Source organism: Harpegnathos saltator, unplaced genomic scaffold, assembly GCF_003227715.2.
Source record: "Harpegnathos saltator strain DR-91 unplaced genomic scaffold, Hsal_v8.6 scaffold58, whole genome shotgun sequence".
NCBI lineage: Eukaryota > Metazoa > Arthropoda > Insecta > Hymenoptera > Formicidae > Harpegnathos > Harpegnathos saltator.
Genome location: NW_020230404.1, coordinates 823,401 through 835,783, shown reverse-complemented (window position 1 = coordinate 835,783; position 12,383 = coordinate 823,401). Strand labels below are relative to the sequence as shown.

The 12,383-nt window shown below is 49.3% G+C and overlaps 1 protein-coding gene across 21 annotated transcripts in view; it reads right to left on the bottom strand.

Moving 5' to 3' along the window:
* The window catches only part of LOC105183462 (longitudinals lacking protein, isoforms A/B/D/L), a 207,640-nt gene that overhangs the window by 75,457 nt on the left and 119,800 nt on the right, over positions 1-12,383 (bottom strand). The window contains exon 7 of one of the 21 annotated variants that reach the window (XM_025303835.1): positions 2,189-2,526. The exons of 17 other annotated variants lie outside the window; for them this stretch is intronic. In XM_025303835.1, the coding sequence (XP_025159620.1) occupies positions 2,204-2,526 (323 nt within the window). In that variant the 3' untranslated portion in view covers positions 2,189-2,203. Of the gene's footprint in view, positions 1-2,188; positions 2,527-9,905; positions 11,195-11,931; positions 12,316-12,383 lie in introns of those variants that run through there. 3 more of the 21 variants (XM_025303834.1, XM_025303830.1, XM_011141601.3) reach the window with 3 other exon arrangements.

The following is a 12,383-nucleotide window of genomic DNA, read 5'->3' as shown; positions in this document are numbered from 1 at the left end:
ATGATATTTTATTTGTCCTTTAGAGACAGCGAGACACACAGGATACCACAGAGTACCAATAAAATCACTTGAGAATCGCTTGAAACAGTCGACAGTCTCTACCGCTTCTCTCTTGGTGTCGCGTCCAAATTCTGACCACAATGACTAGATGACGTCAACATCGGCATCGTAATGATCGTGTTGGCACGTTTCGAAAGGCGAAACGCGATAATACAATAGTTTAGCCGCGCGGCGATAGTAGCAGTAGTGATATAGTAATAGTGTAATAGAGAGTAGTACTTTATTCTGTGTTCTCTGAAAGTAATTTCTCTAAGAACATAGCGTGTAATACACAATTATCGTCCAAGTAATAATATAACAAATGCTCGTTAAGTGAATACGATATTTATAAAGAATACAAACCCATCGCTTTTCTCTCGGATCCGCGCGATTTATACAGAAACGAAAAACGGTCGAATAAATACGTCACATTTCCCGCGTGAACGTCCGGCGAGAGAAAGAGAAGAAGATCAGAGAGAAGAGGACACATAGAGGGGGGGGGGGGGGAGGGAGATGGGCAGAGCTCGCAGCGAGGCGAATGTTGTCGCATGTTTGTCGGGAACGGCTCGCGAGGCAAGTCCCGTTTCGGCGAGTATCAAAAAATAGACGAACGGAGCGAGTGTGTGCTCGTAACGGAGTCGCGAAGTACGCCTAGGAACCACGGTATATCTGGTATTCTTTTGATTTGTCGGTCTCTCTCGTCGCTGCGTGCGCGCGCGTGCGCGCACTCTCTCAATTAAGGTCGATCACGTAGACGTTCTTGCCCCGGTGACACTGGCGGATGTGCCTGTACACGTGACCGCGCTGCTTCATCCTGACGGTGCAGTAGGGACACTGGACCTTCGGCTCCTGGCCGCACTCAAACTTCGTGTGCCTCTTCAGGTGCCACGCGTGTATGTAGCTCTTGGAGCAGCGCGAACACATGTGCCTTTCGGTGCACTTGAGCCCATTCCGACGACTCCTCGAGCTGAACGGCTTCTCGTCGTCGTCGGAGCCCTTGGACTCCATTATCACCAGCGGATATTGGCACTCCAGACTGGCCTCCAGCTTGATATTCTTTACGTCTAAAAAAAAAATTAAGAAGACGCCAGGTTAGTTGGCTACGTCCGAGACACACGGAGCGGATTGAGTATCGGGTCGAGATACCGGAGCGGTGGAGGTGGAAGAGATCGACGAAAAAAAAAAAAAGAAAAAAGAAATGGTGGTGAGGAGACCGTGGAGCTTGCGAGCGTCAATGTTACCGCGAGTTATTCCCGTCACCTGACCCTGAGGAGCTCAAGCTCGCGCGAGGATCTATCTTCGTTTTACCTGCTCGATTTGCGCGCTAGCTTCGCCAACCAAGACGAGCTGCGTCCGAGGAGCCTTGAAGAGCTATCACACATACACACACACAGGAAGAGAGAGAAAGAGAGAGAGAAAGAGAGAGAGAGAGAGAGAGAGAGAGAGAGAGAAAGAGAGAGAGAGAGAGAGAGAACACAGATATTTGATGTACATGAAGTGTGTGTAAGGAAATAAGATGGGCATCTCGACTACTCCTCGAGGGAATAAACGCGCGAGCTTTATTTCTGGTAAAACTGGATCTTACAACTGATCGATTCTTCTCTCGCTTGTAACTAGCTGAAATTAAGAGGAAAATACCAAAAGAGAGACAGAAAAAAGGAACAAATAGCTGTCTGACGTGAGAGGACTCTCTGCCTCTCTCTCTCTCTCTCTCTCTCTCTCTCTCTTTCTCTCTCTCTCTCTCCCTCTCTCTCCCACTTTCCCGCTCTCCTAGACGCTCCGGCGAAAAAATCCAACGATACAAGAGGAGGCACACTACTCGAGGTGTCCGGTAGCAACCGTGGAAGTGCTTTATTCCATCAGTACAGTTCCACAAGTACACAGTAGACAAACTGACAAGTTACATCCAACAGTAGAAATCAAGTACAACGCCGTCAACGCATGGATGTGTCGATACGATGCGAGGTCGATTCAGGAGGGGCAAGGCGAGGGAGAAGGAAACAAGAACAACGAGGCAACGGAAGAGAGAAGATCATTCCTCGCGAGCAGCAGGAACATTTCCCGTGGGGGGAGAGACGACGACAACGACGACGACGACGACGACGACGACGACGACGGCGACGACGACGACGACGACGACGGCTCATCGGCCAAGGCGGCCTCATCAGGGCGAGTCGATGATGTAGACACGCTGGCCGGAGTGTTTCCTGCGTATGTGCTGACTCACGTGGCCTCGCTGCTTGCTGCGAGTGCCGCAGTACGGGCATTTGAACCTCGGCGTCAAGCCGCACTCGTAGCGCAGGTGCCGCCTGAGGCTTTTGATCACGGTGTAACCGTTGCCGCACTTGGGGCACACGTGGTTCCTACGACCGTTCCCGCGACGTCGAATCGACGTGCCCCTGACGCTCTGAGCCGCGTCGAACTTGATCGAGCCGTACGCCGGCTCGCCGCCGTAACCGCCGTAAACAATCCGGTAGGAGCGCTCCACTGAAAACAGACAACAGAACGGTTAGTACGGCGGAGAGGAGGAGAGGAGATCGCGAGAAGACAGGTCGGTACGACTAGCCGGTGAAGGCACGAGAAAGCCGCTGAAGAAGAGTCACGCACTTTTACGTCTCGATCGCTCGACTCGAGCCGCGTGAGGCCAGGTCGAGGCGAGGTGTGACGTTACGAAGAAGAGTCTAGGATCTTCGTGGCATGTGCTTTAACGACGCTCGCCCCTCACCGAGATCATCGAGATCTTCGTAAGTGTTGGATACATTCTCTTCTCTTGGATCTTAGCGCTACACGATGGCTAATGGCGGATCCTTACGTTGCCGCGGCGAAAGGAAAGATTGGACTTGAATGATCGCGACGATGAACGAAGCACGAAACGCATTTCGGTGGAAGGAAATGGAACTTTTGCTTCCCAAGAGCGAATTTACTTCCGGGAATTCTCCGTTTCCTTCAACCGGGACGCGGTTTGGTTCGTTCGTCGTCACGTCCGCTCCCAGCCAGTCTCCTTTCTTCGCGCGCTTCAACGCGGCTCGAGAGAATACGACAGTGTGAACGATGAGGTGATGAACGTTTATCGTTAAAACTTGTGTACCCACCTTTCTGTCCTGTCACAGACGAGGCACAAAGCTGTACGCCGAAGGAAACTCCACGAGACAAAAGAAAAAGAACAATACAATCGTGTACAATCAAGCGAACACCGCTCGATCTGGCCGCTGCCGGCTTCGGGTTCCAATCGGACACCCGTGTGGTGCATCGTCCAGTCAGCGTGGCAGTCAGCGACCGAATCGAATAAAAGTCACTCGCAAAGTTCATCTACGGTAAAAGCCGCCAGTGTGTCTCGGGAAAGTTCTCCACCATGGAGATACTATCGAAGGAATCCCTACGACCTCGCGTAATACCTCATAGCGACCTGATTCCTACCTGATAGCGACGGAGCCGACGGACGTGTTCGAAACACCGGTCATCTGTTCCTGAAAGTAAAGCAACTCGTCGGAGGTGTGAAGCGTATAGCTCGACGGCAACGGCCGGGGAATAAGACAATCAGCGACGAACAAAAGATGACAGACAAAGAAAGAGAAAGAGAGAGAGAGAAAGAGAGCGGTCTCGAGATGGAACATGTTGCTGTGGAAACGTTTATTGCACTTATAATGTGGCCGCATCGTAATGTATAATAACACTGCTCGCGGTGTCAAAATACACGACATACGTGACGCTCGTCGACGCGCGATTTGTTAGGATTTCAAGTTGACGACGTAGACCCTCTCGGTGGGATGCTTCTTCCTGATGTGACAGTAGATCTGCGAGGTCTGCTTGCTGCGCAGCTCGCAGTAAGGACACTTAAACCTGGGCTCGTGGCCGCACTCGTATCTGAAGTGGCGGTTGCGATTGCTCTTGAGGGTGAAGCCGTGCAGGCACTTGGGACAGTAATAGAGGGTCTTCTGGGGTCCGCAAGGTGAAGGCTCGGCGGCCGCCACCTCAGTCCCGGAGGGACCTACGAAGTTCATCAAGGAGTCCATCATGAGCAGATCTGAAAACAAAAATCGAACTGTGAGTGGACTCGGTTCGGCTCGCCTCATCCGGTAGCTTTCGGCTGCGGGTGTATCAAGGAGCGCTTCTACGGTTAACCGGGTGGAAGAGAGGTAGGGAGGGAGAGAGAGAGAGAGAGAGAGGGAGAAGGAGAGAGAGAGAGAGAGAGACACAATGAGAAAGAAAGGCGAACAACGGTTTTCACCGTTTTGAGAAAAAGAGAAAGAGAGAGACAGACAGCCGATCCGCGTTCAACGAAAGGATATTCGAGCATACTCGTCGCTGGTCTCGAAGAACGTCAGCTAGTTAGATGCCTGGCTAGATGCAAGAGCCTTTAGCGACGCGTGGATGCAAAAGCACACAGACGCGGCTGGAGATATTACAGGGACTCACCGTGGCCAAGGTATTAATCTCGTGACACGTGACTGGGTGTGACCGGGTGATGGGATCAGGGAGACATGGTCTCGGGATACGTGCCAAGTGCGTTCCTCGCTTTTAGTTCTAGATGTGCGTGAGAAAGAGAGGGAGACAGAGAGAGAGAGAGAGAGAGAGAGAGAGAGAGAGAGAGAGAGAGAGAGAGAGAGAGAGAGAGAGAGAGAGAGAGAGAGAGGGAGAGAGAGAGAGGGAGAGGCATCAGTCGTTAATTCGCTCGGGCCGCAAACAGACATCGCACGCGTTAAACTGTGTAATAGATTATCTACCGTGCAGCTGTGACGGGTGTTTGTCGAGATCTATGTCCTGGACGTTTTAGTAAGTAGAAGCAACCTGGAGCTCGGTGTCAGAAAGAGAGAAAGAGAGAGAGAGAGAGAGAGAGAGAGAGAAAGAGAGTGAATGAGTTCGAAGGCTCAAAGTGTCAGGAGAAAGAACAGTGAAGCACATCCGGCGGGTAGGGTGTCCGAACATCAATTTATTTTTATCTTACATTTCCACAGCGACGATATACGATCATAAAACATACCGCGGGAAATCGCTATCGATAAACCGACGGTGAAAACATGTTGCGTTCCTAATCGGCCAGGTACCGGGCGGGGTGCCTCAGCGTGTCGTCCATCGTCGGACGCGGAGCTCGCTGGCGCGAGATGGTCGCGCCAGCGCGGAGAGTCGCGCGCACGCGACGCTGAGGCACCCCGGACGGATGAAGTCCCTCGCTCGCTCGCAAACTCGACGTCCTAGAAGTAGCCTAGTGAATAATAACGTGAAACTTAAAACAGTCGAGAAGACCTAATAACGGAACGTATACAAAGAGCTATATCGTCTCTACGCGCGACGCTCTACAGATCGACGGACGCGACGGGTGTTCTCAACACCCGCGGGTCGCGCGCGCTTACACGCGTGCGAGTAAAAGCACGAGTATACTTATATATCGCTACGCGATCGATAATTATATCACAGCAACAAAAACAGTCGGCCACTAACGTGTCGTGTCGTGTCGTATCGTATCGTGTCACTAAGACCCTTCCGTCGCGAAGGCAAATTGAATCGCGAGTCGCGACCTGAGAGCGGAGCCGAGTTCCCGCGCTCGGTCGAGACTCGCGAGAACTCATATCGTATGTATGTATGTATGTATGTATATGTGTATATATGTATACAATAACGCGTGACGGTGTCGATATAACGGTGGTGGTCTTCGCAACGTGAAGAGCAACGCTTCGTTAAAAACTATTTCCACGATGTCGACGGCTGAATATATTCTGCGGTGTCGCTCGCTACCCCGACGGTGTCCTGCAAATGTACCGATAGAGAACGTCTGCCATCGTAGAAAACGAAATCAAAGGAAAGGGTTCAACACGTGGATCCATATCGATCAACGAACAGAAGGTAACTACGTTTGTCCCGACCGCTTAACCCTGTTCTCTCAGACTTTCTGCTCCCGTTAGTAACAATTCAGTCTTCGTATCTGCGCGCCTCTCTCGGGGCGCCGCTTGCTCGCTTTTATAACAATTCCGATTCGTCAATTCTAAATCAACAACAATTCTCCGCTAATGATAACACGTCAGCGATCGACAATGATGGGACTGACGCAGTTGTAGCGTCGGCACGCGGCCGATGCGGTTTTTTTACGTTTAAAATTCATACACCTTAATACCTCATTTTCTTCCTAGGGTATACGTTTACGAGTATTTGAGATTGATTGATACGAGAGCGATTTTAGTATCAATACGTGTCGATTACTTGAGAATTTTTGAGCGGTTACGATGTAAAACAACGTATAATGACGACAAAAAAAACATTTTAAGTGTTTAAGGGAAAACAAAATATAAATATATATACGCTTCGTTAACGACGAACAATATACACGAACGAGTCGATAAATTGCAAAATTTCGTTACAACACTTTGCGAAACAATTTATAAAACGAATTTCTCCTCAGCTTAAACTCTTCAGCTAACTCGATAAATATACATTGATAGAAAAAACCGATTGCAACAATAAATAGCTGTTGCATATGCGTGCGATCGCTGCAACAGAAATAGGTTCTCGTTTATCGTTATCAGACGATATTATACAACATTTTTGTACAACATTTAATTAGCCTACGATATACTTACGTTTTATCTTACTTGCATTATACTTTACCGTTATAAATTTATCTTTTATTGCATCTTTGTATTCACTATCTCTTTCTCTCTCTCCCCCTCTCTTTCTCGCGGGCGCGCGCGAGAAGCAAAACACTTTCCTTGCTTGTCTTTCTCCATAAAATGGACTTCGTCAGTTATTTATCGATAATATTGGAGAATTTATAAAAAAATATACTTACAATAAATAATATAAAATCTAATATGTATGGAGAATAAAGATTCTGGAAATATAAGACGAATCGACCGAGATTTGCGATAATTGACAGATTTCAAGAAACGAGTCTCGTCGATACCAATGATTGTTTAGTGATGTGTTACCTAGTTGACTCTATTACACGATGCTTGGGCACTAAATGTATATATATATATATGTATATATATATTTTTTATATGTATATTGATTCTCCCTAAAATGAGCGCGTATCGCTAAATCAATCCCATCATTACCGATCGCTCTCCGCTACGTCGCTTCCGGTCTTTTGCTATATGACTGATCGATCCTGGTACGTTAGATGTACGCAAATGTTTCCTCGTGTTCCATCGTCAACCTCACAACCTGAAAATCGTTAAAGGTATACAGCTATATTTTAAAAAACATACGACTCTCTTAAAGCTCCTAATAATCGAAAGATTGCTTATTGGACAGCGCGCGAATGCCGGAGCTCTGAATGTGCACGCGTTAGAAGCGCCTTTCCGTGTCCGAGTCTCTCTCTCTCTCTCTCTCTCTCTCTCTCTCTCTCTCTCTCTCTCTCTCTCTCTCTCTCTCTCAAGTGAAAATCTTCCACTGCGTCGTCCAAGCATGGCGAAGAAAAAGATCGAATCAAACGCGAATCAAACACGTTCTCGTCGAGGAAAACGGAATTCCCGCTTTTCACGGACAAAATTCGGTCCTGAAAAAACCGCCGGAATCTCGTTCCCTCCGAGCGAGGCGCGTTTGGCCCGTTTATTATCATGTTAATTCATCAGCGACCATTCCTCTGCGTTCCTGCGAATTGGTATCAAGCGCGGACTGCATCAGTCCCAAACCATCGACGACGCCGCCGCGAGGCCATCGTCGACCGCTCGGGGCACATTGAGAGGCTCCGCGCGCCGGCTCGTTAACTGCTAAGCATGGAGATACTTCGTAACGTGTAAAGACGGAGAGAATATTTTGACGATAATACTGAGTCCCACTATTCCAGCCGCTACGAATCTCGCACGGTTCGTCGTTTCGTATCGTTTCGCAATCGTCCGATTGCTGCAGCGGACCTCGTCGCGCACGACGAGGCGGTGTCGCGCTTCGCGCGCCCTTTCGTTCTCGATCATCGCGTTCCAGGCGACTACACAGAAGCGAGCCCGACAGAAGACGCAGAGACCGCACCGCGCTCGTGACTTCTCTTAACAACTAAGGACGTTCGTGATACACACCTCGTCGCGGAGGGTCGCGCTCGGCGAGAAGGCCTTTCGCGCGGCTCGCGCGAAGCTTAAAGCCGGATTCCCACTGTCCGGTAGCGGCAGACGGCACTCCGTCAACCCTCCGCCGAAACATTCTTCAACGTTTTTACGTTGGAACGTTCACGCTGTCCGTCACCGTCGCATCTCGACCAGTTCTATCAGAGAAAGATTTCACAGAGGATTCACAGACTCCCGTCTGCGCGCCCTCTACGCCGATAGTGGGAATCCGATCTAACGCGTTGTCATAAAGATAGCTCGACATCGATGCTAAGCTGTTTCGCTCAGCATATTGAGATTAAACACATCACAACAGACTTTGGATGAATCCACCCGAGAGTCGCGCGAAAGACCGACCCGGCACGGTCACTCTGTAAAGCACAATCAGTGGTTTCTTCAGCTGAAGTGCTTATGGCTCAGTTCTTGATCCAGTGAATACCAATCAACGATAGCATCACATCGAATGTTCTCATTCCTTCACTCAATGATGCAAATGCAATGCAATATACGTTGCTTATAACAGCAATATACGTTGTTCGTCGAGTACATCGTCGAGTGGGAAATTATGATGGGACATATGTGATGTAACCTTGTTGTTCACCGGGAAGCAAGATGTCGTAGTCGGTAAGATCTCGCTGAAAGAATTGGTCGACAATAGCGAACCTTCCGGCTATTAATGCAGTTTGCAAAGGCGGATGTAAAATGAAATGTCACAGCAGAAGTCGTCGATTCCATCGCCACAAACATGGAGAGATGAGCTTGCCGCGGTGTAAAACGAATCTGTGCACCTTAGATTTTTTACACAGCGAAATCTTACTTCCGCTGACCAAATCTATCAGATGGAAGCGTAAAGTGAGGGGGATGGGCACTTCACCCGAGGATCGAGCAGTATATACTCACTTTGACGATCGGAAATCGCGAGAAATGCTTGCCGATTCGATCGGATACAATTTCACTGATTCGCACTTTGAGAGAGCCGCGCTGCAGCGCCCTCTCGCGACGAGCACGTCGCAATCGCACGAAAACTATCTATAATGAGAGCTCGCGAAACATCCATTTTCTGCCACAAACGCTCGCTCTAATCGCACGAGTGCGGTTCTCCAAGCGTCCGTTCCTCCGCCGCACGAGAAACTCATTCGCCTCGTGAGGTCGCGACACCCCACAAGGGTGACTTGTCTTCGACCTTCAAGTGCACCACGTAGACCTTCTGGCCGGCGTGTCTGGTCCTGATATGGGACATGACATTGGACGTCTGCTTGCTGCGAAACTTGCAGTAGGGGCATTGGAAGCGCGGCGGCTGGCCGCACTCGTACTTGAAGTGCCTGGTCATGTTGCCCTTGACGGTGAAGCAGCGGCCGCACTTGGGACAGCGAAACGGCTTGTCGGGGTTCCTCACTTGGCCGGGAGGGTAATAACTGTTGTTGCTCTCGGCATCGAAGCCCTTGCCGGACTGCAAGATGTAATTGAGGTCCAGCTGAGGGACCGCCGCGTAGAAACCTGAAACTTAACCAGTCAGCCGGTTAATCGGACGAAGCACGTCGCCGCGTGCGTGTAGTGACACTCGAGGGTGTCAGTCCGAAAGCCCAGCGAGAAGCTTTCGGGCTCCCTCCCTCGACGTGGCGGGAGCAATTGGAGTTGCATTATTTTCAGGTGTTTCTCTCTTTTTTTTTTCTTTTTTGCTACTTCTCATGCTTTGTTGCTTTGTATTGCGTTAATGAAGAGAGTTGGGGATACCTTTGAGAACCGCGAGGCATATCTTCCTGACGAACCTGTTTTCCGGCAACGCCCGTCGCGCGGGCTACGGTGACGCAGAAGCACGGTGATTTTATTTTACGAAAAAATGCTATTGGAGTCTAAATCGCTACTAGTGATCGCGTTTCAACATGCTCGTCTGTTTGTTTTCTCCTTTTCCTTGCACCTTACGAGTCTACGTAGCTAGAAATCTATGTCTGAGAAAATCGGAGTCGGAGTTTGTGCAGTCTTCAGGTGATGAGACAGAGACAGACGGAGAGAGATCCGTTCTAAACGCGCGGCTGGTCGTATACGTGGAAAAAGGGACGTGAACAAGAATGACAACGCGTGTCCGGCCGCCGCTTCGTTCAAAGCCACGTGCCTCAGCGGCGAACACGAGAAGATCACGTAAAATTTTATTCTACAAAAAACAACGTACAAGCGAACCATCATAACTCTTATATAAAGTAGCGTCAACGATTTCTCCGAATCTTAAATTACGGCTTTTACTAGAATCTTCTCCGGTGATCCTTGACTTCGGCCATTGCTTGAGTCTTCAGTGTGGCGCGAGACAATGTCCCTCATCCCGAAATGCTATCGACCGCTCTGGTGAAACTCCTCCGTTTCGTTTCGAGAAATTCGACAATCGGAAACATAGAAGAACCGCGGAACCGCGTTGGGTCGAATGTACACGCGAGCACCGGCCGGTGTTTCGGCCGATCGAAAATTTAAAACATCGCATGAGCACGTCACGATCGAACTGTCAGATTAAAATGCAAGACTGTGAATTTTGAGGGAAATGGTAAATGTCGCATTTTATTTTGCAAAACATGAAACAAAAATGTAAAAATTTCAGTGAGAATCGACCGAACAATTTGGTGTCCTCGTCCGACAGGATTAGCGGAGACGCGGCGATAACAAACGGCACTGAGAGACATCAGTTTCGTGTGATAGCGCACGAAGATCGCGGTAGAAAGCGAGCCCAATGGAGAGGTGAAATTCGCTTAAGTAGTTTGAGATCAGGCATGAAATGGGAGACACGCGTGATCTTCGTGCTCAGAGCTTCATGTCGAAGATAAAAACCTCCTCTTCCGGGTGTTTCTTCCTGATGTGAGCGTAAACCGGTGAGGTTTGCTTACTCCGTAATCCACAGTACGGGCATTGAAACCTCGGCTCGTGTCCGCACTCGTAGTTCACATGGCGGTCTTTGTTCCTCTTCAGGGTGAAGCCACGCCCGCATTTTTGGCACTTGAACGGCTTCCTCTCGTCGGCGTCGGCCTTGCGCGTACGCATCCTCGAGGTCCTTGACGCCTTCGAATTGTGCTTCCCGGTCGTTCCCGGCCGATACTTGCAGATCATATTCGGTCCGAACGGCGGCGGCACGTGCAGCCCTGAAACACGGAGACGAAGATGCTGAAGAGCATGCTCGAGTGCGCGCAAGAGAGGAGAGTTTTATTGATGACCATCGGCGGGTTCAACCTAGGCTGCCGTCGGGTTCCCCAGCAAGCAGCGTTTAAGGAATATCATTAAATTTGTCAAAGATGCCCCTCGCGACGTGACCGTTCACGTACTCAGCATCTCCGTCTTCGTCTATACACGTTTCGTTTAAATATAGGTAGAGTCTGTGCGAGCCTGCGAGCTACGTGCGATGCCGCGCAAACGTTGATGTTAAATCTTACATCTCGAGGAAGATCGACCATTCGGACATTCGCTCTCTGAATATTGTGACACGGGTTGCTGTACCGATCTACATGGTGTTTTTATTGATCGATTAACAGGATATTAGCACAATGGACGGTACCACCTTACATACAGAAGCCGGTGACAATCTGCAATTGATTGATAATCTCATTAACACACATCAGCATTCCTCGATCAGAAGGAAGAGAGAGAAAAAAAGGAGGAGGAGAAGGAGGAGGAGGAGGAGGAGGAGGAGGAGGAGGAGGAGGAAGAGGAGAAGAAACAAATAGAGAGTAATATACATATATATATATATGTATATATATATGTATATAATTATATATATATATATATATATATATGTATATATATATAATTTAAGATCGACATGATTGAGTCACAGGTCGGTAAGCAAGGTTCGTTCACACAAATGAACCACACTTTTTTTACTTGGAAATCCAGCTGGTCGCTTTATTGAACACAACAACCATTGTCGTCCGAGACGCTAACGGTCTTTATCGCGGCCGGACGATGTTGTTGAGCTTCCGGTCGAAGAATATCGGCGTGAGATGCGGGTGGTGGACGCGCAGGTGGCGGATGATGTGGGTCTTCTGGTAATTCTTCATCGTGCAATGCGTGCACTCGAACCTCGGCGGTTGCTTGCACTGGTGCCGCAGGTGCGCCAGCATCGACTTCTTCCACTTGTACAGATTGTGGCAACTGGGACACTCGTACATGTCGTTGCGTCTGGCGATGTAGTTAATGTGTGCATCCGTTGGTCGAAATTGCACGCTCGCCCCCCCGTCGCTCTTCATCCACTTGAAAGAGTCGCCTGAAACCCAGCAAGAAAACAGAAGCATTTTAGTAACGAGCCGAGCCGCGGCCTCATCACGTTAAAGG